The sequence below is a fragment of the Medicago truncatula genome, chromosome 4, assembly GCF_003473485.1.
Source record: "Medicago truncatula cultivar Jemalong A17 chromosome 4, MtrunA17r5.0-ANR, whole genome shotgun sequence".
In the NCBI taxonomy this organism is placed as follows: Eukaryota; Viridiplantae; Streptophyta; class Magnoliopsida; order Fabales; family Fabaceae; genus Medicago; species Medicago truncatula.
Window position 1 is genome coordinate 5,786,203 of NC_053045.1, and position 23,716 is coordinate 5,809,918.

General features: G+C 30.1%; 2 protein-coding genes and 1 long non-coding RNA gene across 3 annotated transcripts; all 3 read left to right on the plus strand.

The window, feature by feature from the left end:
* The first annotated feature begins 4,541 nt into the window (after positions 1–4,541).
* LOC25491471 (uncharacterized) lies at positions 4,542–6,591 on the plus strand. The gene is made up of 3 exons (XM_013599411.3): positions 4,542–5,207; positions 5,743–6,444; positions 6,529–6,591. Exons 1-3 carry the CDS (start codon positions 4,542–4,544, stop codon positions 6,589–6,591), a joined length of 1,431 nt encoding a protein of 476 aa, XP_013454865.1.
* Positions 6,592–8,792: 2,201 nt separating this feature from the next.
* LOC112421189 (uncharacterized) lies at positions 8,793–11,653 on the plus strand. Its single transcript, XR_003011336.2, has 3 exons — positions 8,793–8,941; positions 9,040–9,060; positions 11,282–11,653. It is a non-coding gene; the product is annotated as an uncharacterized lncRNA (long non-coding RNA).
* A 5,182-nt stretch (positions 11,654–16,835) lies between these two features.
* LOC25491472 (cysteine proteinase inhibitor 5) lies at positions 16,836–17,312 on the plus strand. The gene has a single exon (XM_013599412.3). It carries the CDS (start codon positions 16,884–16,886, stop codon positions 17,232–17,234), a length of 351 nt encoding a protein of 116 aa, XP_013454866.1. The 5' UTR covers positions 16,836–16,883; the 3' UTR covers positions 17,235–17,312.
* Positions 17,313–23,716: the final 6,404 nt, after the last annotated feature.

Below are 23,716 nucleotides of genomic sequence, written 5' to 3' on the forward strand. Positions count from 1 at the left end.
ATTCAGATTCATTGAAGACCATTGCTTACTTATGAACACAGAAAACAATATCAATAAAAAAAATTATGAATACACAAATTAGAGTTATGCAACCCTGATCAAATCTACAATCCATAATCAATAAGCAGAAATATATCACAAATAGCATCTACCATTCTCTCTTTTTATTTGTACGTACCAGTCAAACGAAAGAACACAAGAACCTGCTTGCTTCAACCAAATAAATTACAAACCATACGGATAAGAAGAATATACACTCTAGAAGAGTGCAATTGTGCACAAACATTAAATGCATTCTTCAAAAACCAGCAAGAAAAGAAACTGTGTTTCTCTAAGATGCGCAAGGGTCAAAATATTTTTATACTGAGCACTATATAGTTTTTCTAATACAATAAAGCTCGAAAATTTTCATTTGAAAGATCCAGAAAATACAGTTGCATTAAACACTCAGCAATACCATGTAATGACTATTGCAAGGGTTTTTATAAACAGGTTCTGTTACTCTATATTCTATTAGTGGATTAACAGTAATAATCTTCTTTTACATTAACATTCCTGATTCCTTGCTTTGCTGCATTAAGGTACATTACTATTTGCGTTTGTAACATCTTATTTTGAATTTTCAAGATTTAAAAAAACTTCTAAACAGAGTACATGATGGCTCGAGAATCCACTCTCTAACTCTCGAATGAGAAACTCACAATTTTATATAATCCAATGATGAGAATATATGAAAGTATTTGCCTTTTTATACTAATCCTAGATGCCAATTTACAGTGGAAATATTAGTAATAATTAATAGCATGAATAGAAAAACAATTATCAAACATAATGGCTTGATTGACATAAAGTCAGCAATAGGGTGGGGGACTGGAAAACTAGCATGACAGGGTGGCGGAAAATGGAGATGCTATCTTAATCTGTATCATACTCGCTGGATTGAATAGAACTCTGGCTCGAGTTTATATCAAGTTCATTATCCAAATATGATGAAATAAATTCAGAACCGATGCTATTACATAACTTAATAATTTCATAACACGTAGCTGGGAACACGTTTAAAATAAATTTTAGAGTGATATGCCAAGGCTAGATGGATGCTGTACATTTTCTATAACTTCTTCGCCAACAAAAAAAGCACGAACAAGAGGACTACACCATAAACTCTTTGTCAACAAAAACTTTATTTTAGTGAAGTCATATTCAACATAAACGTGCAAGTAACCAAGAACAAATGGTAATATAACAAACAAACGCTGTCTTCATTGACTAGTAAATTGAAAGGTAGAAAGCTAAACAGCAATGCTTCAAACCCTAGTATAATAATTGATTTACACCTTAGTTGCGTAGGAAGATAAATTGTTGTAGGTGAAGGTTCTAAATGCTAGAGACGGAAAAAAATATTATATAATCTAGGTTAAATAAGTTTTTGGTCTTTATAAATATAACGAATTTTGATTTTAATCCTCATAAAAATAAGTGATATGTTTTTGTCTTTATAAAAATTTTCAGAACACAATTTTAGTCCCTCTCTTCAATTAAAGCTTGTTTAATTACACTTAAACCACTAAAAAAATTTGAATGATTTTTAGAGAAATTTTAAGAACATTATAAGAAATTCTTATAAAAAATTATAATTTTTTAACGTGTAATGAGTAAATATGAATTTTTCTAAACATTAAAATTTCAAGACTTAAAGTAATGAAAATCTACACCTAAAAATCAAATTTTGAGATAATTTTTGCGGATGAACTTTGTACAATGTTATAAATAAGCATATAAAAACTCATTTAAAAATTAAAGAGTTTAAGCATAATTATACAAATTTTAATTTTACAAGTATGTGTTGAAAATTTTTATAGCACCAAAACATGTTACTTTTTTATGAGGATTAATTAAAAACAAAATTGACTATATTGATAGAGATCCAAAAACTTATTTAATCTTATAATTTAAACTCTTACTTTAGCAATTTTTGAATCAAATGCATAATCATAACATCAAATATAAAATAAAGAGACGAAAGATTTTCAAGAGATTTTGCGAAAGCGTGAATTAAAAAAGGTTTTATGACCATTGAATCGTGTTTGATGATGATGATTAAAAGTAAGACAATGAATTAAACTAAGATTCAAATGTGAATTGAATGTTGAATCATATGAAGCAATGCAATAATCAATACACACAATCAAATTGCAAAACTAAACAATCTCAAACCAAACTTATTAACAACAAAGCACACTAACAACTAATAAACATAAGGTATATGAAACAATTGCTTGAAGTTCACTTTCAACTTGGATTGTGATTAAATTGAATTGAGAAAATATCAATTGAGGAAATTGAGATTAGGTTTTTGAAATTAGTTAACTCACAATCAAATAATGAACAATTCATACAATCGAATCATATGCACGATTATAATGCAGAACTTAAAAGTATAGGGAAGATAAGAACATTGAGATTTATAGAGGTTTCCCTTTCGTCCTCGCTTCACATCACATCATCTCTTCGTGATAGAAAAAGTCTCTATCCAGGTCTTCCACTATGATAAAAAAATGTTTACAAAGTATGATTAAAGATTCATTCGATTCCCTAATAATTAATCTATGCTAAGCAATCACACAATACACAATCTTCTACAAGAATTCGTCTTTTCTATGTTTGAAGCATCGATCCCCTTGAATCTCTATGTAGATAAGAAACAACCCCCAAAAAGCTCTTTGGAGGTGAAAAATGCGTTCTTTTCTTTAGGTCCTTGATCCACAACTAAGTCCAACCCTTGAAAGAAACAAACCTTACAACTCCTATAGCATGCTAACATCCTAAAACTCACACTCTACAAGGATCTTAGAAAAAGTGATTAATCTGAAGAAAAATGTAGAGAGAGAGAGAGAGAGAGAGAGAATGTTTGAAGATTTAGAGTTTATTTGCAAGTTAATTCAACGAGTAGAAAAGTGTGTGTGTGTGTGTGTGTGTGTGTGTCTGTGTGTAAGATTATATATAGGTGAGTGAGATAGGAGTAAGTTTGACCCAAAATAACACTGAAAATTTGAGTTTGAATCGAATCATAAAGTCTTGAATCAATGTTAAAAATATGAAATTCGGGTAATCATGAAGATTAAATAGATTCGGATAATCTTTGAATCGATTCAAAGATTTCCAGATGATTCGATTCAAAGAACCTTTGGATTGAATCAAAACTTCCACTTTGAATCTATTCAAAATATTTTAAATCGATTCAAATTAATAGATTCAAAAAAACTCTGAATCTAATCAAAACTTTCCAAGACAAATTTGAATCAATTCAAATGCAATATTCATGAGCCAAACATTCAATGAATCGTTCAACATATACATGAGTCGATTCGAATCGTTTAACAATTTTTTATGAACCAAACATCCAAGAGCTTGAATGCATTATATGAATCGAATCAAATAACTAAAAATAAATTTTGAACACATTGAACACAAAACTTACTCCAACCATCCCAACCTTTCTAACAATACACTCGTGCTGAGTATGTGATCTAAACTGAGAGGGTGCTTTACAAAAACTAATGGCATCACTCAAAACAAAAAATACTATACTCAATCAAAAGTAATCAAAAGTAATAGGATAGAAACAACTTTCATTTTTATTATATTTAGAGGTTGCAGCACCTTTAACTGTGGAATCTTATGCTTCTAAATTGGTCTTGATGTTGAACGCTCATCAACGATGTCAGATCTATTATTGTGGATTGTTTTCATTTTAATGTATGTTTTCATAGTTTAATTTTTTTTTTTATCTTAAGCGTGAGCCAACCAAGATGCCATTCATTTAGCTAAATATTGTCTTTATAATTTGGAATGTATATAGATTGAAGAGTTCCAACATGTATATTTGTAGTCTTGACATTTGATTTATTACCCAACTTTCATGAATATACAAAGGACCTTTTGGTAAAATATACATATCTCAACAACTTTTCCTCCGTATGTGCCCAAAAAAACAACTTTTCCTCAATAAAAAGGGACTGAGGAAGTAAAAAATAAGACACGTATTTACTCAGTGTGATTTTGGGAAATGCTGCTCTAACGAAATCTTCTTCGTTCTTCTTCGGTGACCAAATCCATTTTTTAGCTTCATCAGGTAACCTAATGCATTTTCTTTTCTTTTATAGCTGGACACTCATTTAACAATAACATGTATTTTTGTTGGATCTTTTGAAATACACTTTTTCTTGTGTTGTGGAAATATAACACCAAAATAATGGAAACAAAATTAATTACCGATTATATTTTCAAGAAAAGTAATATCCGAAACATAGATTATGTTAAAAAAGTAATATCCAAATCACGGTAGATTATATTTTTATTGTATTCAACATTTGTCCCAGAAATTTTCAACAATAATATTAATTAATATTTGCTTATGCATACATATTTATATCCATTGTTTGTTTTTATTCCAATTAGGGGTTTAGGGCATTGAACAAGGGTTCCACTTAAGTGGCATTGAAGAGCTAAAAACAACAAGAGTTCTACAACTTGCTGCCATGACTTCTCAACAAGAACAACAAGAAGAGTCAAAAACGTTTCCCCTCAAAATCACGGTAGACAAACAAAGCAACAAAGTTGTTTTTGTGGAAGCAACAAAAGACTTTGTTGAGACTCTTTTCAGCTTCCTATCTTTGCCACTTGGTACCATCGTCCGCCTTTTAGCAACCACCGACAAGAATGATCGACAACAACTCTCAAAATCATCACCATTCTTTGAAAACATCAAAAACCTTTACCAAACCGTCCAAAACCTCAACTCGGACGAGGTTTGGAACAACCCCTTATGTAAGCAAATGTTGCTGCATCCGAGGAATTCATGTGAATCACTGTGCATGAAGTTGTACTTGAATATTGATGATTCTGAACCATCAAGTAAGTTTTATGTGTGTGATTCTTGTAACAAGTTTACTACTTTTCGAAACCTCGACTGCACCTGTGGAAAACCTCCTAATAGACAACCTAAGAATTTGGACTCTGAGGGTCAGGGGAATCATGCCTCTAATGGATTCTTTGATACAAAAAGTGAACAAATGTTTCTAGTGTCTGATGATTTGAAGATTTTGCCAAGTTCCTTGCTGAACTCCATGCAGATGTTGCTGAAGTCAGGGATTTCAGACTCAACTCAACTAGAGGAAGTCACACAAAACATTGGCAAGAAGGAGGTAATTAAGGGTGTTGTGTTGTTTTTGTTTGTTGTGTTTCCATTTTAGGCCACTATACCCCCTATTACATTGATTTTTTTTTTCACTTGCATATGACCTTAGGCCATTGTAGAAACAAGATCCTTCACCTATGATTTAGGTGCAGTTTTGTTGTGAATCTATATTACTGTAAAATGCGGCTGTATTTGCAGTTGCCATTAATGTCGTTGTCGAGATATCTAAAACCATTACATTGTGGCTGCAATTACGATATTTGTTAGGATATATAGTTAGTACTGGGATTTGACATAGTATAATGTTATCTGTTAGTGATAGAAAACCTAATTATTCAATATCAAAATCAAAATGTTAGAATTAGAGGTGTCATTAGGAAATGTAACTAGTTAGAGGAGACTAGTAAACATACAGTTTACTCTTGTTGTGTTCCATTGTTCCACCCTACCAAAGTTCCATTTCTCTTTATTCAGGACTCTCAGGTATAATTTCTAGACTCGAACCTTCATTCTTACCATTTGTGTTTTAACATTTTATACAGATATTGAACCTCCTGAAGTATACCTTAACCTCTCATGAGCCTCTCACTAATACAATTTTGCAAAGTAGCTCAAAGAACAATGATGAACCACGTAACCAATATGTTAATGGAATAGTAACGAGCAATTATAAGAGAAATAAAATGGATATTAAAGTATTGCAAAGCAGATCTAAGAAAAAGCTCGTCAGTGCAGAAGCTGATGGAGATTTTATTGACTTCATTCTTGGCTTCCTTACCATTCCATTAGGGTCCATTTTAAAGATTTTAATACCCAACAATTTTCCTAGATGTGTTGGTAATTTGTACAAGAGTGTGAAGAACTTGAATCCCATGTCTGAGTTGCTCCATCCTTGTATTGCACCACACTATGGTTGTCCAAACCAACCCCTCAACATTTTTCCTTTAAAATTCCCTGATCATTATTATTATGGTATTCATCACAATGATGATGATGATGATTATAATACAATAGAGGAAGTGATTTCTAATTCACATGTATCAATTGTTAATCGAAGAAGCGTGACTGAACTTGACCCAAGAGAAGGTGCTGTAGGATTTGTGAAGAGAGCAGCATTTTATGTGTTAGGAGATGATCTAGAAGTAAAACCACTTGCTGCTAATTCTTTTCTTTCATATCTGAAAGAATTAAGCCTTCCTCTTGATGACCTTGAAGTGGCCGTGATTACCGTTGGTGAAGAAGAGGTAAGGTGGCTATTATTTAATTACTGAATTTATTACTTTTTTCTGTTTTTTTAACCTCTTGTATTCCCTTTACTTGTGGTGTAGGCTAAGAGCTTCCTTCAAGCATTATTCACATCAAAATTTACCCTGACTAGTGTACTTAATTAGACGTTTTTTATCAGACCCTTTTTACTGGTTTTGACATCAAAGCAAAAACAAACTAGTTGGTTGATTTAATGATCTTTCAAATGAGCCAGAATTACCAAGCAGTTGTAGTTTCGGCTTGTGTTTTGAATAATATCTAGAAATCCTGGACCTTGGTTTGTAATATCACTAAATTGTGGTTTTCCTTTCTGTTACTTAATTGGATTCTGGTTTTTCTATTTAGTTTTTCTGTTCCATGAATTTTTGTTCATTTACTTTATAGTCTAGTAATGAAATTGTATCTTGCTCTATATTATTTACTGCCAACTTAATCTTCCCCTACTACATAGATAGATATCCATTTCTTAGTAGGCTTGGAGTAACAATTTTCACTTCTACTTCTCAAACACAAACTAGGTTTAGTCAAGCACCTACTCTTTTACTTTATTTCAATTACACATCGCCTTTTATTCCTATACCCTAGAAAATAAAAGAAAAAAGAGGAAATGAATCTAGCATTTTACACAATTTGGTTCAAATGCAATTTATTTGTTGTTATAGATAATATATATTTGCCAGAAACTGATTTTTTTTTTTTTGTTAGGAAGACTTGCATTATCAGTTTCATACGACTTCTCGAGGTTGTTTTGTTGAAGGATTAATTGAAGCATAACCAGGAAGTAGTTATGCAAATAGAAAAGGCAGTGATAAACTAATAATATTAACTGCATCAATCAAGTTTATTGTCTCTTTCTGAACCATTATGTGTCATTTGTAGTTCTTTGATTTGATTTTAGTATTTGGTATACCATTTATATGCCTGCAATTTATTTAAAAGAAAGAAGATAACGACCATATATCAGTAGTAGAAGAGTTTCAAAATAAAGCAGTAAAACCAGTAGAAGAGTGGCAAAAGCATGTGAAGCTTTTATTGATTTAGCTGATAAAAGTGCTTATCAATGTCCAGTCACGCCATCTTCTAAAGGACTAGCTACTTAGAATCACTAAACAATCATTGAAACATTTTGGTGTGCAGCGAGCTATGCTTTCTGCGCCAAGATCGTCGAATTTGTGGACGCTTGCTTATTTGCTGGACCAACTTTCAATGATTACAGTTCTGTTGGATACTCACTTTTGAAGAAAGAAAAACTTGTATTGTTCAGCCTGATAGGGTTGTGACTGGAAATGGACATGTGCTTTGGTTGTTTTGACGAAGGATTTTCTTTGTGCGCTTGCGAAGTGAGTCAAGCGGAATAAAACTGCTTATGAGAATTATTTTTCGATATTTGTTCCAGAAGGTTTGCCTGCTTGTAGAATAGATTATTATTATTATTATTATTATTATTATTGTTATTATTATTATTATGGGTTAAATATGTTTTTGGTCCCTGTAAATATGTCAACTTTTCGTTTTAGTCCCTCTAAAATTTTCCTTCAACTTTTAGTCCCTATAAAATTTTCAATCACTACTTTTGGTCCCTATTTTTAATTTAATTTTTGTATTTTTTAATGAAATTGTGCAGAAATGTGTAAAATATTCTAAAAATAATTCCTAAAAAAAATTAGATTTTTTTAACAAAACACAAATTAAATATGAATTTTTAACCGTAAAAAATATAAAAATTCATATTAAATTCATGTATTGTTAAAAAATTCAATTTTTTTTTTGGAGTGATTCTTATAATATTTTGAATTTTTCTGGAAAATTTTATTAAAAAATATGAATTCTAAATATGAGTTTACTTTAAAAGAGGGACCAAAAATGAAGATTGAAAACTTTATAGGGACTAAAAGTTGAAGGAAAATTTTAGAGGGACTAAAAAGAAAAGTTGACATATTTATAGGGACCAAAAACATATTTAACCCTATTATTATTATTATGATTTCTGTTTAGGTACTTTTTCTCTTGGCTATCATGAAAGGATAAAATAAAAATAAAAATAGTATTAAAGGTCGAACAAACAAAAAGAATATTATTTTTATTTAGGGATTGGATTGGCTATCCTTGTCTATTATGAAAGGACAAAAAAAAATACAGAAATATATTGCAAGTTTAAAAACAAATAGAATTAGTCAAAGAGATAGACACGACACATTGACATACTTTTAAGACATTTAACAATAATTTTTTTTTTTGAAAAAAAGACATTTAACAATAATTTTATTTTCTATGAATGGCGTCATGCAACTCTAATGTGCTGAAAGCTATATAAATAAAGTTAAAACCACATGAAACTTTTAGTTTGAAAACGATCAAACAAGTTTTTTATTTGTTACATGTAAAAGAGGAAAAATATGACTCAAATTTCCAACTGTTTTTACACCTTGTTCATATTACTGTCCCTATTTATTGTTGCAGCTAGAGGAATAACAAGTAAGTAATTATTTGCACCATTTAATTTTTTTTTCTTTATCTTATACATAAGGCCTCTTAATTAATAACATTTCTTTTGTTCTTTGTTCACATCCCAGGAATGAATGAACCTGTGCCAAGTAAGCGATTTTTCACACCATTTTAAATTCTATTTTTTTATCGTATACATAATTTTACATCAAATTTTAATAACATTTTTTTCGTGCTATAACTAAAGTAAACAAAGCATGAAAATTTAGTTTGATATTGATCAAACAATTGTTTAATTGTTACATGCAAAGAAGGACAAATATTGCTCAAATTCCAAATTTGTTTATTAATACTCCTGCAAGTGCATGAGTTTGTCGTCGTAAGAAAGAGAATATTCAATATTGTATCCACATATATCTGTGAATCTCAAAGCTATCTATTTCTCCTAAAACACAACTAAAAATATTTTGGGTTTTCGAAAGATCGGTGATTATACTTTAATTAAAATATGTGGGTTTTATACGTCGATAAAAGGTGTGGGTTGTCTCCCACGAAAGCCCTTGTTTAAGGTCAATAAAAGGTGTGGGTTGCCTCCCTAGGTTTTAAGGAGGAGTTTTAAGGGGAGGATATCTCTTCTTTTTGATATTCTTCCTATCCTTTAATTTCCCAAATTTTTTGTTGCTCTTGGCAGAGTTCATATCAAAATCCATGACATATGTCCCCACATTTTTCCCAACAGCGACACCAAAAACTTACACTTTCAAAAATGCACCTGTTTTTTGTCGATTAATACTTGTTGATTCATTATAAAAACGATGAAATAGATCAGAAAATATATTTACATAAAATTAGGGTTCGAGACTTGGTTTGATAGGGATTAGCTCATTAGACTCATATAACAATCCCAAGACAAAGAAGTCTACTCACACATGTTAATTGTAAACATAGAAGATAAGAAGAAGAAGAACATTAAAGAGAATAAATAAAAAAATGAGAACTTTTATTCAAAGAAACAATTGTCACTTATTAATTTACAAGAACAAAAGATGATTGAATATGTTTTCTAGCTGCTTTATTTATAGTCTAAAACTACTTAAGCCCCAAGAATTACATCAATAGAATGTTCCATAAGAAACCATGGGCTTTAGGTCAGAAATAAACTAAACAGACAGCTTGTCGAAGAAGCAAAAGCAGCAAAAGAAAGTCTGTGGTGGTGGCACGGCCCGTGGAGACACGGGCCGTGCCAAGCCTTCTGGTTGGTTGGCTTCATATTTTTGCATCAAATTTTCTTATTTTTGGCCCGAATCAGCTCTAAATCTCATTTCTTTTGCTCCAAGACTCAATCTTTCAAATATTTGTTCCTGAAATTAAATAAGTTGCAATTAAAGTAAAATAGTTCTAAAATAAAAAATAAAAAATCACATAAAATCTAAATAAAACAGACTCAAATAATATATAAAAAACACTAATTAATGATTCATCATTTCTATGTTGGCTCGATCAATTAAGCCTTATCACCCATTTCATCCAAAAAAAAAAAAAAAAACTATGTCATTCTCATGATTAAACTTTTTATATAGCCTCATATTTCCTCCAACTACCTTCACATTAAGGATATATTAGGCTTTGAATTCTCATAAATAAATAAAATTATATTAAAAAGAAACATTATTGAATGAAAAGAAAAAGGGTTAATAGTATTTTACTCCCTATAATATAGGTCATTTTCGGTTTTTCCCCTGTAAAATATTTTTTTTGAATTTCATCCTTTTAATTTGAAGATTTTTTGGTTTTGGACCTTCATGGAAAATTTCACCCCTTGTAATTTGAGCAAATTTAGGTTTATCCCCTTGTAATTTGAGCAAATTTTTGTTTATCCCCTGTTAATTTGAGAAAATTTCGGTTTACCCCCCTGCCATTTCTTCGATTTTGTGCAGTCAAAATTCATAAAGGTCCAAAACCAAAAATCTTCAAATTACAAAGACGAAATCCAAAAAAAAAAATTACAGAAAGTAAAACACTATCAACCCAATGAAAAATTACAAGAGTTTTTATTGTGAAGAGTGGTACAAAACCAAGGCAAACTATTGCTATTTATGGCCTAGGCAGCATTGAATTCGTGTATTACCCAATGATTACAAGGCTCATAATTTCCCACTAGTCTTGCATTAAAAAAAATCTTTCAGCACCATACCTTTAATCTTGATCAACAAGACCTGAATATTTAAGGGGTTTACCACAATTTTGCATTTAGTCTTCATATTTCATTTGGATTAACTATTTATTTAAGACAAAAGGACTATTTTATTTTATACCCAATACTTTATTATTTTAATAAGATTTCTTTTGTTGTTATTTGGTATATACCAGCTTTTATACCTTGCAAGTATACATCTGACTGTCCAGAAAATACGTGTTGGCCTCCTCGAAAACCGAGGTGCATTGAACAATATTGTAATTGCGTGTAAGCATAACATTTTATTTAGACATCAAAATGGTTCTGCTCTTATATTTTCCTTCACACTTTGATTTATTTTTCTCGAAGCTAGCCAAAAGTGTATTGTTCTATATTGCATGTACTTTTACCATATATAATTCATGTATCTTATCATAATGTTGCACTCAGTTTCATTCAGAATGTTGTAGTAGTGCTTCATTCATCGTAGATGATATAAAAAATAACAATGTCCCTTTATAATAACAATGATGTATTTCAATAAATAAAAGCAATATGTTTGTGTATTTATTTTTTCTACTTCTAAATTTAGCATAACATTGTTGATCTATATAAACATTAATCAGTTTTTAAAGAAACAATGAGAAGAGGAAAATTAAAATTATTAAAAGCAAATTTTTGTGAACATTTTTTTAGTCTAAAAATGGAAGTTAAGTGTCTATTAATATTGCATCATGAGGAAAATGTACTTATAGTTTAGTGTACAGAGATAACTTGCATAACAAGTTTCCTTCAAAAAAAAAAACTTGCATAACAAGTTATCGATGTGGTGCTTCACTACTATAAGTATGTACTAAACACTCATGTTTAATCAAATAAAGATCATTCTTTCATTCAATGTCATGGACTCGCCTGTTTATGTTAAACTTGGATTTGTCTGAAGTTTATCTTCATGTCAAAAAAATGTATCACATGATTGAATCAGCATAATGTCACCCCCTAAGATTGTCAAACCAGATAATGATCCTGAATCTACGTACAAAATTCACTTACCAAAGGTCAATGTTGAAACACCTCAAGAAAATGGAAGAGTTGAGAGGAAAGTATTGACACATTTTGAATGTAGCTAGGGAGGACTGTTTTGTTTCAATCTAAATTGCCAAGTCTTTTTTGGTCTTATGTTGTTCTTCATGCAGTTTTTCTTATCAATAGAGTCATTGCTCCACTTCTCAACCATAAATCATATTGTGAATCCGTTAAAAATCACACCAATAAAATACTTGATGTGTGGAGTAAATTAATCAAGCAACTAAAACAACGTTGGTGACAGTTATAAACAGAAGCAAAAGTTAAAACAACGAGAGCGAAGAGAAAGAACACAAGCAAATTTGTTTATTTCCCAGTTCGGTCCAATACTGATCTAGTCTAGGGAGAGAGAGCAGTTCTCTGTTCCACAATAATGATGGGTAACTTTACAAAGAGATGTATAAAAAAAAGAGTTACAAGAGTTAGTCTTCAAACTTAATTCTACGCAAAGTCTCGAATCTCTTCCCGTGAGCAAGAGACCCAAACCTAATGGTGTTTCTCCAAGATGAATCAATGATGATTCAATCCCAACCCTAGTGTTTGTTGCCAAAAGAAATCTCTACAAACCCTATTTTTGTTGTTGGATTCTAAGCTTTGTTTTTTCTCTACTCTCTCATCTTATCTATATGATACATGATCTTTATTCATAGAGAAATATAAATCGTAAATTTAGAAAAGATATCACGCTGAAGATACGTTTCCTTTTTGTCCTCCTTCAGCAAAAAATATATTTGCATCAAATATTCCCTTTTAAAAATATATTTGCATATTCCTTCATACGATAAAAAAATATATTTATTATCTATAAATATATTTTTAGCAACGATCTTCCAAAAACATAAAATATATTTGAAACAATTCATTTATATTTTTAGCAACAATATTCTCCATTCATCAAATTTTAAATCAATTTCAACAAATCACATTATCAATCCCATAGAACTAAATTGGACCCTAAACACCATATATAGGACCTGCTAGAAGAATGACATTTATAACAAGCAGTGGCGGAGCCAGGAACTACATAGAGCCTGGGCGAAAAATTTATCGCAAATTCACATGTGACATAATATATATATATAAATTCCTTCCTTCAAAAAAAAATAAAATATATATATATATATATATATATATATATATATATAGATAAATAGTCATATATAAAAATAAAAAAGGATCGTCATATTAAGTGGTTTGAAGGATTTATCGGCACTGGCGGATCTTGAGTTATTTTCTCGGGGGTACCAAAATTCTATGAAATATATATTAAGCTGTTTGAAAGATAAATAAAAAATGTTAACTACTGTAGTGGTTTAATTTGCATGAGTATGGCCCAGAGGTGTGTGTTCGATTCCCTCCATGGAACTTTTTTGACAAAAAAGTAAATATATACAGAAATATAAAAAAGGGAGAAGAAGGAAGAATCAAACCCGCGGCGATGTCTGAGAAAAATAGCAACTGCTTTTCCACTGCGCTAGCTGGAAAATATGTAAATAAAATGCCTAATATAATATATATAGAAACATTGTGGTACCATGGGTTCTAAGGAAGATCCACCATTAATTATCGATCGAGCCCAGGCGACCGCCCGGGGTCGCCGGGCGGTGAAACCGCCCCTGATAACAAGGTTAAAAACTAAGCTCTCGTTTGAACATAGAGCAACAATACGTGTAACTCAGCCTCTCAATTGAATATAATGCTAATAAGCTAGGGTGTTACCGATTAATTGGCGAACCACTCAGCTCAATTGATGTTTGATTAATTTTTGAAAAGTTATGTGATTGTCACATATTTTGGAACAGAGTTAAAACGACATGGGTATTTTTGAAAAAAAAAAACAGGACGTGCGAGAAACATATACGATGTGAAAAATAATAGTCTATCAAAAATTGTTTAAAAAGGAGTTTTTAATGGACATTTTTTAAATATAAATAAATGGCTTAGACTAACAAAACAATAAACCCAAAGAGAGAGGGAAGGAGGGAGAGAGATTGTCGTAATTACCGTTCACGACTTCCCTCCTCATGCTTTTGACAAACTTGTCCTCTCTGGGTTGGTGGTACTAATAAGAGGACAATAGAGCTATAAACCCCTCCACCACCCACCCCACCCAACTAGTAGGATAAACTCATAAGGCTATGAAAGAACCAAAACCCTCAAACACATATCAGATCCATCCCTACCAAAAACAATAAACACCATCGACACCTACATAGAATTAGTAATACCACCCACCCATAAAGAGAACAATTGTGGCCAAGGTGTTTAGCAAAGAACCACTTATAAAGAAAGGTATTGGATCCTATTAACTAACAAGTTACTCAACATTAACCATCTAACCGAGAACATGATATATATCATTCCAGACTTATCGGATGATATGCAATAATTGTTAAAACTCTCGAAGATGAGTTTTTCATCCATTGTACTCATCTCATATTTAGCTCTAGGAATTAATGTATACAATTGCATAGAAAGGATACACAATTTTTACTATTTATCTGGTAAGAACGGTTGAGTCGCAGCGGTGGTAGAGAATCTTTCGGTGAATCAGTAACAGCTTTCGGTGCAATGGCGATAAGTCTTCGCAATGGAACGAAAGGTGAGTGCAGACACGTTAGCACTTCAACGCTCAAGTCAGTAATTGAACTGAGAGAGAATGTGTAAGAAGTGTTGTGGAAAGTGATGCGTACCTTGAGGGTGAAGCAAGTTCACCCTTATATAGGCGCGTGTTGGGCATAACCGTCTCCGGGTTATAAGGCGTATGATTAGGAGCAGGGAAGGACACGTGTAGCGCATGCAAATTGTCGTGCTCCCTTGAGTGTGTAGCCTTAAGGCGGCGTATTATTGTACACGTGTAACCGTTTGAGTGGTCTTGTGACCGGTCTAGAACATTTACTTTAATATATTTTTTTTCTTTTTTGAAATATTTGTGTTTACCTTAATAATATATGGGTCATGCTAACCAGTGCCCCCGGGGCACAGGTTAAGGATGCCAAAAAGAAAATTATTACCATAAAAGAAAATATTTTTGACTTTTTGTGGATTAATTACACAATTTTTAATACAACAACTAGTTTATAATTTTCCTTTTTAGTATACTTAACAATGAACGTAGAAGGCGGTACAATAACATTCACCTTAGTACTCCGGTAGGAATATGTTAGGTACATGTCTGCTTCTTAAACAAAGTCTTCGGCTGCTGTCCTACAAGTCCTCTTAGTGCCTATATTCTTCTTTTCTAATTGATTGGGGCACGTGTTAGCATTTCTCATATTATATTCAATGTAATACCCATGACTATTAATTGCTTTTTTTTTACTAGACTATTAATTGCTATATTTATTAAAGGGTTAAATATGTTTTTGGTCCCTATAAATATGTCAACTTTTCGTTTTAGTCCCTCTAAAATTTTCCTTCAACTTTTAGTCCCTATAAAGTTTTCAATCTTCACTTTTGGTCCCTCTTTTAAAGTAAACTCATATGTAGAATTCATATTATTTAATAAAATTTTCCAAAAAAATTCAAAATATTATAAGAATCACTCCAAAAAAAATTCAGAATTTTTTTAACAAAATATGAATTTAATATGAATTTTTATATTGTTTATGGTTAAAAATTCATATTTAATTTGTGTTTTGTTAAAAAAATCTATTTTTTTTTAGGAATTGTTTTTAGAATATTTGACACATTTCTGCACAATTTTATTAAAAAATACAAAAATTAAATTAAAAATAGGGACCAAAAGTAGTGATTGAAAATTTTATAGGGACTAAAAGTCGAAGGAAAATTTTAGAGGGACTAAAACGAAAAGTTGACATATTTATAGGGACCAAAAACATATTTAACCCTTTATTAAATATTGAATTTTTTTAAAAGGTTATTAAATATTGAATGTGTATATATTAAATATTACACGATATATATCATAAAAAGTGATTTGATTTATTTGCATAAAATAAAATAGAATTAAACCTTTGACTTTCTCTTGATCAATTTTAAAGTTTTGACTTAATTTGATTTATTTTCACTAGTAAAAAAATATATTCCTAACTAGACATAACTTTTATGCAATACCAGCGTCAAAACGAGTACGTTAGTGCCCATCTTTTGTCATTCCATTTTTATTGATAAGGAACGATAAAATGATAAAAGTTGATTACATGAACAGTAATATTAGAAGAAAAAATATTAGTTCTCGTGAGTTTAACTCAGTTGCAAGGACAATGCATAATATATGCAAGGTTCGAAACCCGTGCACCACCCCAAATATAAAATTACATCAAAATACAATATTTTCCATAGATAACATTTGTTTTTACGTGTATAATATTGTGGATTGGGTGTATATCCATTATTTAGAGGAGGTATAAATAAATATTAAATATTTTTTAAGAGGATATAAATATTAAATGTTAAATACTATAAAGAGATTCAATGTATTTGGTAATAAAATCTTTCAAAAAAATGTATTTGATAATAAAAGTGAATTGACCTATTTTCATAAAATAAAAAAATAGAATTAAAGTTTTAATATTTTTTTGACCAAGTTTAAACTTTTTTATTAATATGATTTATTTTCATTAGTAAAAAGATATATTACCCCCTTAGCATAACTTTTATGTAATATATATAACCAAGCAGCCAACAGATTAACGCAAACTCACACCATTGCGATTTCTGAAGTTTGAAAAGATAACAACAAACAACATGAGATTTCAATCCCTTATTGTTATCCTCGTTGTTTTGTTGGCCTCTGCGGCCATGAATCAAGCTTTACCAGGTGGTTATAGCCCCATCAAGGACCTCAATGATCCACACGTGATTGAAATCGCCAAGTTTGCTGTGACCGAGTACGACAAGCAAAAAGGGACAGACCTGAAGTTCGAGAAGGTCGTCAAGGGTGAATCACAAGTTGTTGCAGGGACTAACTACCGTCTCACTATTTCTGCCATCCATGGATCTGATTCTAAGTCTAACTCTTATGAAGCCATTGTGTATGAGAAGCCATCATCAGAGCATCTCAAGAAACTCATTTCCTTTATACCTGTTAATGCTTAAATATTTTATGATTTTATAGCATCATTCTCATTCTCATGTATGTCTTATTATCATACCAATAAAATTTTATATTGTGTATATCATAATTGATTATGGATCGAATTATATGATATGATCGTCTATTTAACTATGAGCGTACTTCCTTGTTATGATTTTTTGGAAAATTCAAATGGTTTTTTTTACCTTAGTTTTAGCCTTTGAAAGGGAAAATTATTATGGTTAAATAGTTTTTCATTTATATAAATGTAGCGAATTTTGATTTAAGTCTCTAAAAAATCAAATGAGATGTTTTCATCCTCAGATTTTTTTTTTTTTGTTTTATTTTTTGTCTCTAATGGATATAATTGAACTTTTTATGACATTTTTATAACATAATATAAATATATAAATGTTGAACATAATAAATAGATATAACATGGATACATCTTGACCATAAAAGAGTTATAATCTTGGCATTTATATGAACATAAATTAACCATTAAGGATCAAAAACAAAATATAAAAAATTTGTGAGGATGAAAACATTCTGTATATTTTATTTTTTAAGGACTAAAATCAAAATTCGCTATATTTATAGGGACGAAAAACTTATTTAACACAAATTATTAATGTTTTGTAACCGGAAAAAAAAATTATTAATGTTTTGGAAATTGGAAAAATTTTATTTAATAGAACGAGAAATAAAAGATCTAGATTCACAATGTTTTTTATTGGCTGAACCATAGACTTGTGTTTTGTTTTGTCAAAGAACAGATTTAAATTTACAATGTGTTAATGCACCAGTCAATTGCGTTCGTCGTCATAAAATGGATAGCTTTATTTTTTTTAAGAAAGGATAGGTCAATTTTCTTATTGAAGGATATTATATTTGCTATATTATATTGTTGATGTTATTGAAAAAAAAAAAATTAACTTAATTGTTGCAATATTAATGTATAAAATACCTACATTTACAATTTTAATTAAAATCAAAATAATTTAAATTTAAATTAAATACATTAAATCTATTATTTATAATTTATACGCATTAGCATAATAAAAAGAGCATCACACGAAGTACCTATCTCAATGCTAGTAATACTAAATTAAATAACAACACCTCTCAAAAACCTTAAAAAAAATCCATCTTTATCTTTATAATAAACAAAAGACTTGTAAGATTTCTAAAGTGCACTTGGCATTTCTCCTTTTTAATAAGCATTAAATTATATTCCATGTCATGTAAGTGTAGCTCAACTTGGTAACCAAAGACATTACGTGTAGGAGCTGGGGTTTGAATCATGAGTTCTCCACTTCTCCACATATAATGTGTTGAATTTAACCACTAAACTATCCGATAAAAAAATGGTTTCCACACATGACCGATCACATAAATAAGGTTTTCGCATGTGATCCATTTGGCACAAGTCCACGTATAGATAAAATAATTTATTTAAAGTTTTTTTTGTTTGAAAGAATAATTTATTTAAAGTTATAATCATATTTATTTTAAATTAAAATTATATCTACTATTCTTTACTTCTATGTTGTTTTTGTTTCATTTCAGTCATATGGCAAGCGAGCCCGTTCCAAAAAATGGCAAAGCACCATGGCCTACAAGCCCCCTTTCAAAGATTGAGAAAGATGAAGATCATAGAAAGAAACAACCGGAGAAAGATGAAGATCTTCCATTAAAAGTACTCAGTGAAACTCAGGAGAAACCAATGATGGAGAAAGGTATGATTTCAATCACCATGCTAAAAATTGAAACCTTGTAATAGAAAATGTTCATAGGATTACAACTCATGAAGTTCTACTCAGTGAAGACAAACCAATTAGGAAAGGAAAAATGATTTCCTTTAAAGCTTTTGAGAGTCACCTTGATGTGGTCGATAATTTTGAACTCGTGGAGAATCCGAAAGATCAATAACTTTGCGAAGAATAAGCTAGAGATGAGCTAACACTTATAGGAAAATTCAAAGAACGTAGAAAATGAAATATCAACTCAAGAAGAAACTTCCCTTCAGAAAATATGGATCTAGAGCTGAGATTGATAAGACTCAAGTGATGTGTTATATATGAAATAAGCTAGGGCATTACAAGAATGAATACCTTCTGAATAAGCAGAAGAAGTATGTCTTCAAGAAGAAGTTAATGCTAGCTACATGTGATGATCCAGAGGAACCAAAATAAGATCAAGAATTATAAGCAAACGGGTGCCTTAATGCTTAATCAGATTATGAGAAAGCTTTAGATGTAAATAAGCTAAATTGTGCCTACTTTATGAACAACTTGAAAATGATTTTGAAAATCTCATAAATGATGAGTGATTCTTAACCAACAAGTGTTTATCTTTGCAAAAGGAGAATGATGATTTAAATAAAGAAATAGAAAGACTTCCTTCTTTTCATGACATTTCCAAGAAATTTGTTCAATGTTTGCAAGATTCCTTGCTCAACCTAACTGAAAATCAAAAAGAACTTTATAAAATTTAACCCAAAATGAAACATTCAAAAACCTCTCATTACCAAAGAGATAATACTATTTAAAAAAATGAAGTTAATAATCTAAAAATTGACCTTAAAAGTTTTGTTGAGTCAACAATCACTTTTCAAAATATTGTTATCTCAATAAGGAATGATTGGTAAAACTGTTACTGGTTTTAACTTATCTAAAAAGCCAAAGTTGTATGAAAACTTTTTTGTACCAGAAAGTAAGAAAAGTCAATGACAAATCAAAATAAACATATTGCAACAAATATGGACATATTGAAAATATTTGGTTTCTTAGAAAAAGAACTCAGATGAGAAAAACAGTAGTTACTAAATTTGAACATACTCAGAAGATCTGAGTAGGATTTTCCAAATTAAAAAGGTAATTTTATTTATGCGATAGAATTGGTTATGTTTATATTGGGTGTTTTCTTAACATAAAGAAAGTTAAAAAGACTAATCATGAAGGAAACCGATATCATTATAGGCCGCGCAAATTAAAATTTTCGATTTCCTTTTCTTGGATCATTACGAATTTGACATGATCAGTGATAGAATTGTTACCTCTTGAAGTACAGAAAAGAATTTTGATCACAGCAAAGCAACATAGTAAAGTCTCTACTCGTCCACACGAAAGGTTCTCCTTTGGTTCCTAGGCTAGCCAAACAATCAGTGGTTAAGAGAAAACTATAGGGTTTGATTTTCGCCTTTAGGGTTTCTCAAAATGTGTAACTCTGACTTCAACACAAAAGTTCTATTTATAGAACTACTTGTGCGCTCTGCTGCAAGTCAAGTAATCATTACTGGGCTTTTGTAATCCCATTAACCCATCAGGTTTCGCTAACTAATTAGCAACATTTGCTAAATGCAGCCCATCTTATAAGTCTTACTTATATTTCTCCTTTTGACGGGTCAATATCCTCTCCATTTATAAATTTTTCCATTTGTTCCATTTAGAGAGATAAAGACACATAAAAAGTAAAAAATAATTAATGATGGTGGGACCCACTTACTGATAGGACCCACCACTTATTTTTTATGTCTATCTCTCTCCAAATTGCAACAAATGGAAAAATTTATAAATGGAGAGGATCTTGACCCCCTTTTGACAGTTCTATTGTGTGTGTCCTTATAGGTTCTTGTAATGTTGGCAATAATATTAAATCTTGTATTTAATATTATAAATAGTGAGCGGTATCTAGTAACACATCACTCTTATCCAAGTGACAGGAATTTCAAGTGATCTGACGAAACCTTTTCCATGACAATGTTCATGTGTATAATTACTCATTTGTCCTCATATCTATATTGAACACAATGCATAAATGGTGCCACCCTTGTATAGCTATATTTATATTTCTATCCCTAAATATCTATATTATATATAAAGAAAACTACCCCTTTCAGCACACTTTTGGGTTGTACTTTTCTTTCCAAAAATACCCTTAATTTTTTATTTTAATTTTAAATACAAATAACACATGTAACAAATATATAAGAATAAATTTAATTTAAGGAGAAAACTTACACACAATTCCTTATGAGCTGTTCTTACTGTTAACCCAATTATAAAATAACAAGTAGATTACTAATCCATGTCACTTCGTCCCCGTTAACTCTCTTTTACCTCCGTTAACCACAAATCAAACTCACAAAAAACTAGCACAAAACAAAAACTCATGTTACTTTTTTATCAGCCGATTTTATGTTGTACATCTGTGTTGTTGTTCGCCTCAATACAACCCACAAAGATTGCCAAGTATTTTCATATCCCTTCCACAAAACAGTATTTCCATATTATTTTATTATTTTATTAATATAAGTTACTCTTCCTTAGCCTTTGATCAATTGTAACAAACGTGAGCAAAAAATAATGTTGAAGATTATACTTTAAAGGCTAAAGTACATTTTTCCCCCCTAACTTTCAAAAACTTGCAATTTTGACCCCCTAAGTACCAAAACCACAATTTAGCCCCCCTAAGATTTAGCCCCATTGCAACTTTGGTCCTTTTGACCAATTTTGACCAAGTCAACGCTGATTTGGCATGCCACATGTGTATTTTTTAATTTTCTTTTTTTTTTTAAAAGCCACATAATCATTTATTAAATTAAAAAAATTGAAAAATAAAAAAAAATCAGAAATTGAAGAATTTTTTTTAATTTTCTTTTCTATTTTTTTAAATTTCTGATTTTTTAATTTTCTTTTTTTTAAAGCGACACAATCATTTATTAAATTAGAAAAATGAAAAAAGAAATTGAAAAATAAAAAAAAAATCAGAAATTGAAGAATTTTTTTAATTTTCTTTTCTATTTTTTTTTAATTTTTCATTTATCTAATTATCAGAAATTAAAAAAATAGAAAAGAAAATTAAAAAAGATTCTTCAATTTCTGATTTTTTTTTTTAATTTTTCAATTTCTTTTTTCATTTTTTTAATTTAATAAATGATTATGTGGCTTTTAAAAAATCAGAAATTAAAAAAAAGTAGAAAAGAAAATTAAAAAAAAAATTCTTCAATTTCTGATTTTTTTTTAATTTTTCAATTTCTTTTTTTTAATTTAATAAATGATTATGTGGCTTTTAAAAAAAAAAAAAATACACATGTGGCATGCCATATCAGCGTTGACTAGGTCAAAATTGGTCAAAAGGACCAAAATTGCAATGGGGCTAAATCTTAGGGGGGCTAAATTGTGGTTTTGTTACTTAGGGGGCCAAAATTGCAAGTTTTTGAAAGTTAGAGGGGAAAAGTGCACTTTAGCCTACTTTAAATCCTCTAAAAAAATATTAGTAACAAACGTGAGCAAAAAATATTGTTAAAGATTGGACTTTAAATCCTCTAAAAAAAAAAATTAGTAACAAACGTGAACAAAATATAATGTTAAAAATCAGACTTTAAATCCTCTAAAAAAAGATTAGTAACAAACGTGAGCAAAAAATAATGTTAAACATTGGACTTTAAATCTTCTGATTAAAAAATTAGTAACAAACGTGAACAAAATATAATGTTAGAGATTAGATTTTAAATCCTCTAAAAAAATATTAGTAACAAACGTGAGCAAAAAATAATGTAAAAATAATAAATATTAATAAGTAGGGTTCTCACAGTTATTAGTCCGTTCCTATATTGTTTAGTTTTTCTCAACCCCTCTGCATCAGAATTCAGAATTAACCTGTTTAGTTTTTTTTTTTTTTTTCATTTTCTTTCGTGTTACAACTAATCAAAGTCGATTAATTTTATGGATTATATAATTGACTTTGCTGGTTTATAAGCGATTATGATTCAAATTGTTTACGATTAATTTTAAGAATTATTTGACTTTGCTGGTTTATAATTGCTTATAAAAACTATGATAGCGTGACTTTTTTTTTTTATATATAAAGAGAACTGTGGGTTTTTTTTTAATTATTAAATAAAGGGAAAATAAGTAATAACATCACTTGCCGTTAAGCTCCTTCCATTGTCGTTTAAAGGAATAAAAGCATTGTTTTTTTCTTTGTGATTCCAAACGTTCTGCATGTATACAATTGATAAACTGCTCCAATGCCCCCAGTCCAATATCCAACAAAATATAGTGAAATCAAAGTATTAAAATCATTTAAACAGTTCAAAATTGTTAAACGATAATCACACTCATGTTACCAGCAACTAAAAACAGAAACACTAGAAAGCTTCAAACCACCATCTTTTGTTTTTAGTTACAACACAGATACTGACACGCCAATAACGTTGATAATTTGAGAGAATCACATAATTTAGGGTAATTATATTAGTGGATATGGATGCAACACGTGTTCATACACATCTAATATGAGGAATGCATGTGATCATAGGTGAGGAGTAATATCATAATTAATATATGGTTGAAAGAGCCATAATTACACCTACAAATGATGATGTTCAAAAATGGAATGACATAATTATCAATTAGTTTTCATGAGAATAACATAATTTGTTGTCATTTAACGATGTTGAAGGGAATACTCATAACTTATATCAACATGAATTTTTAAA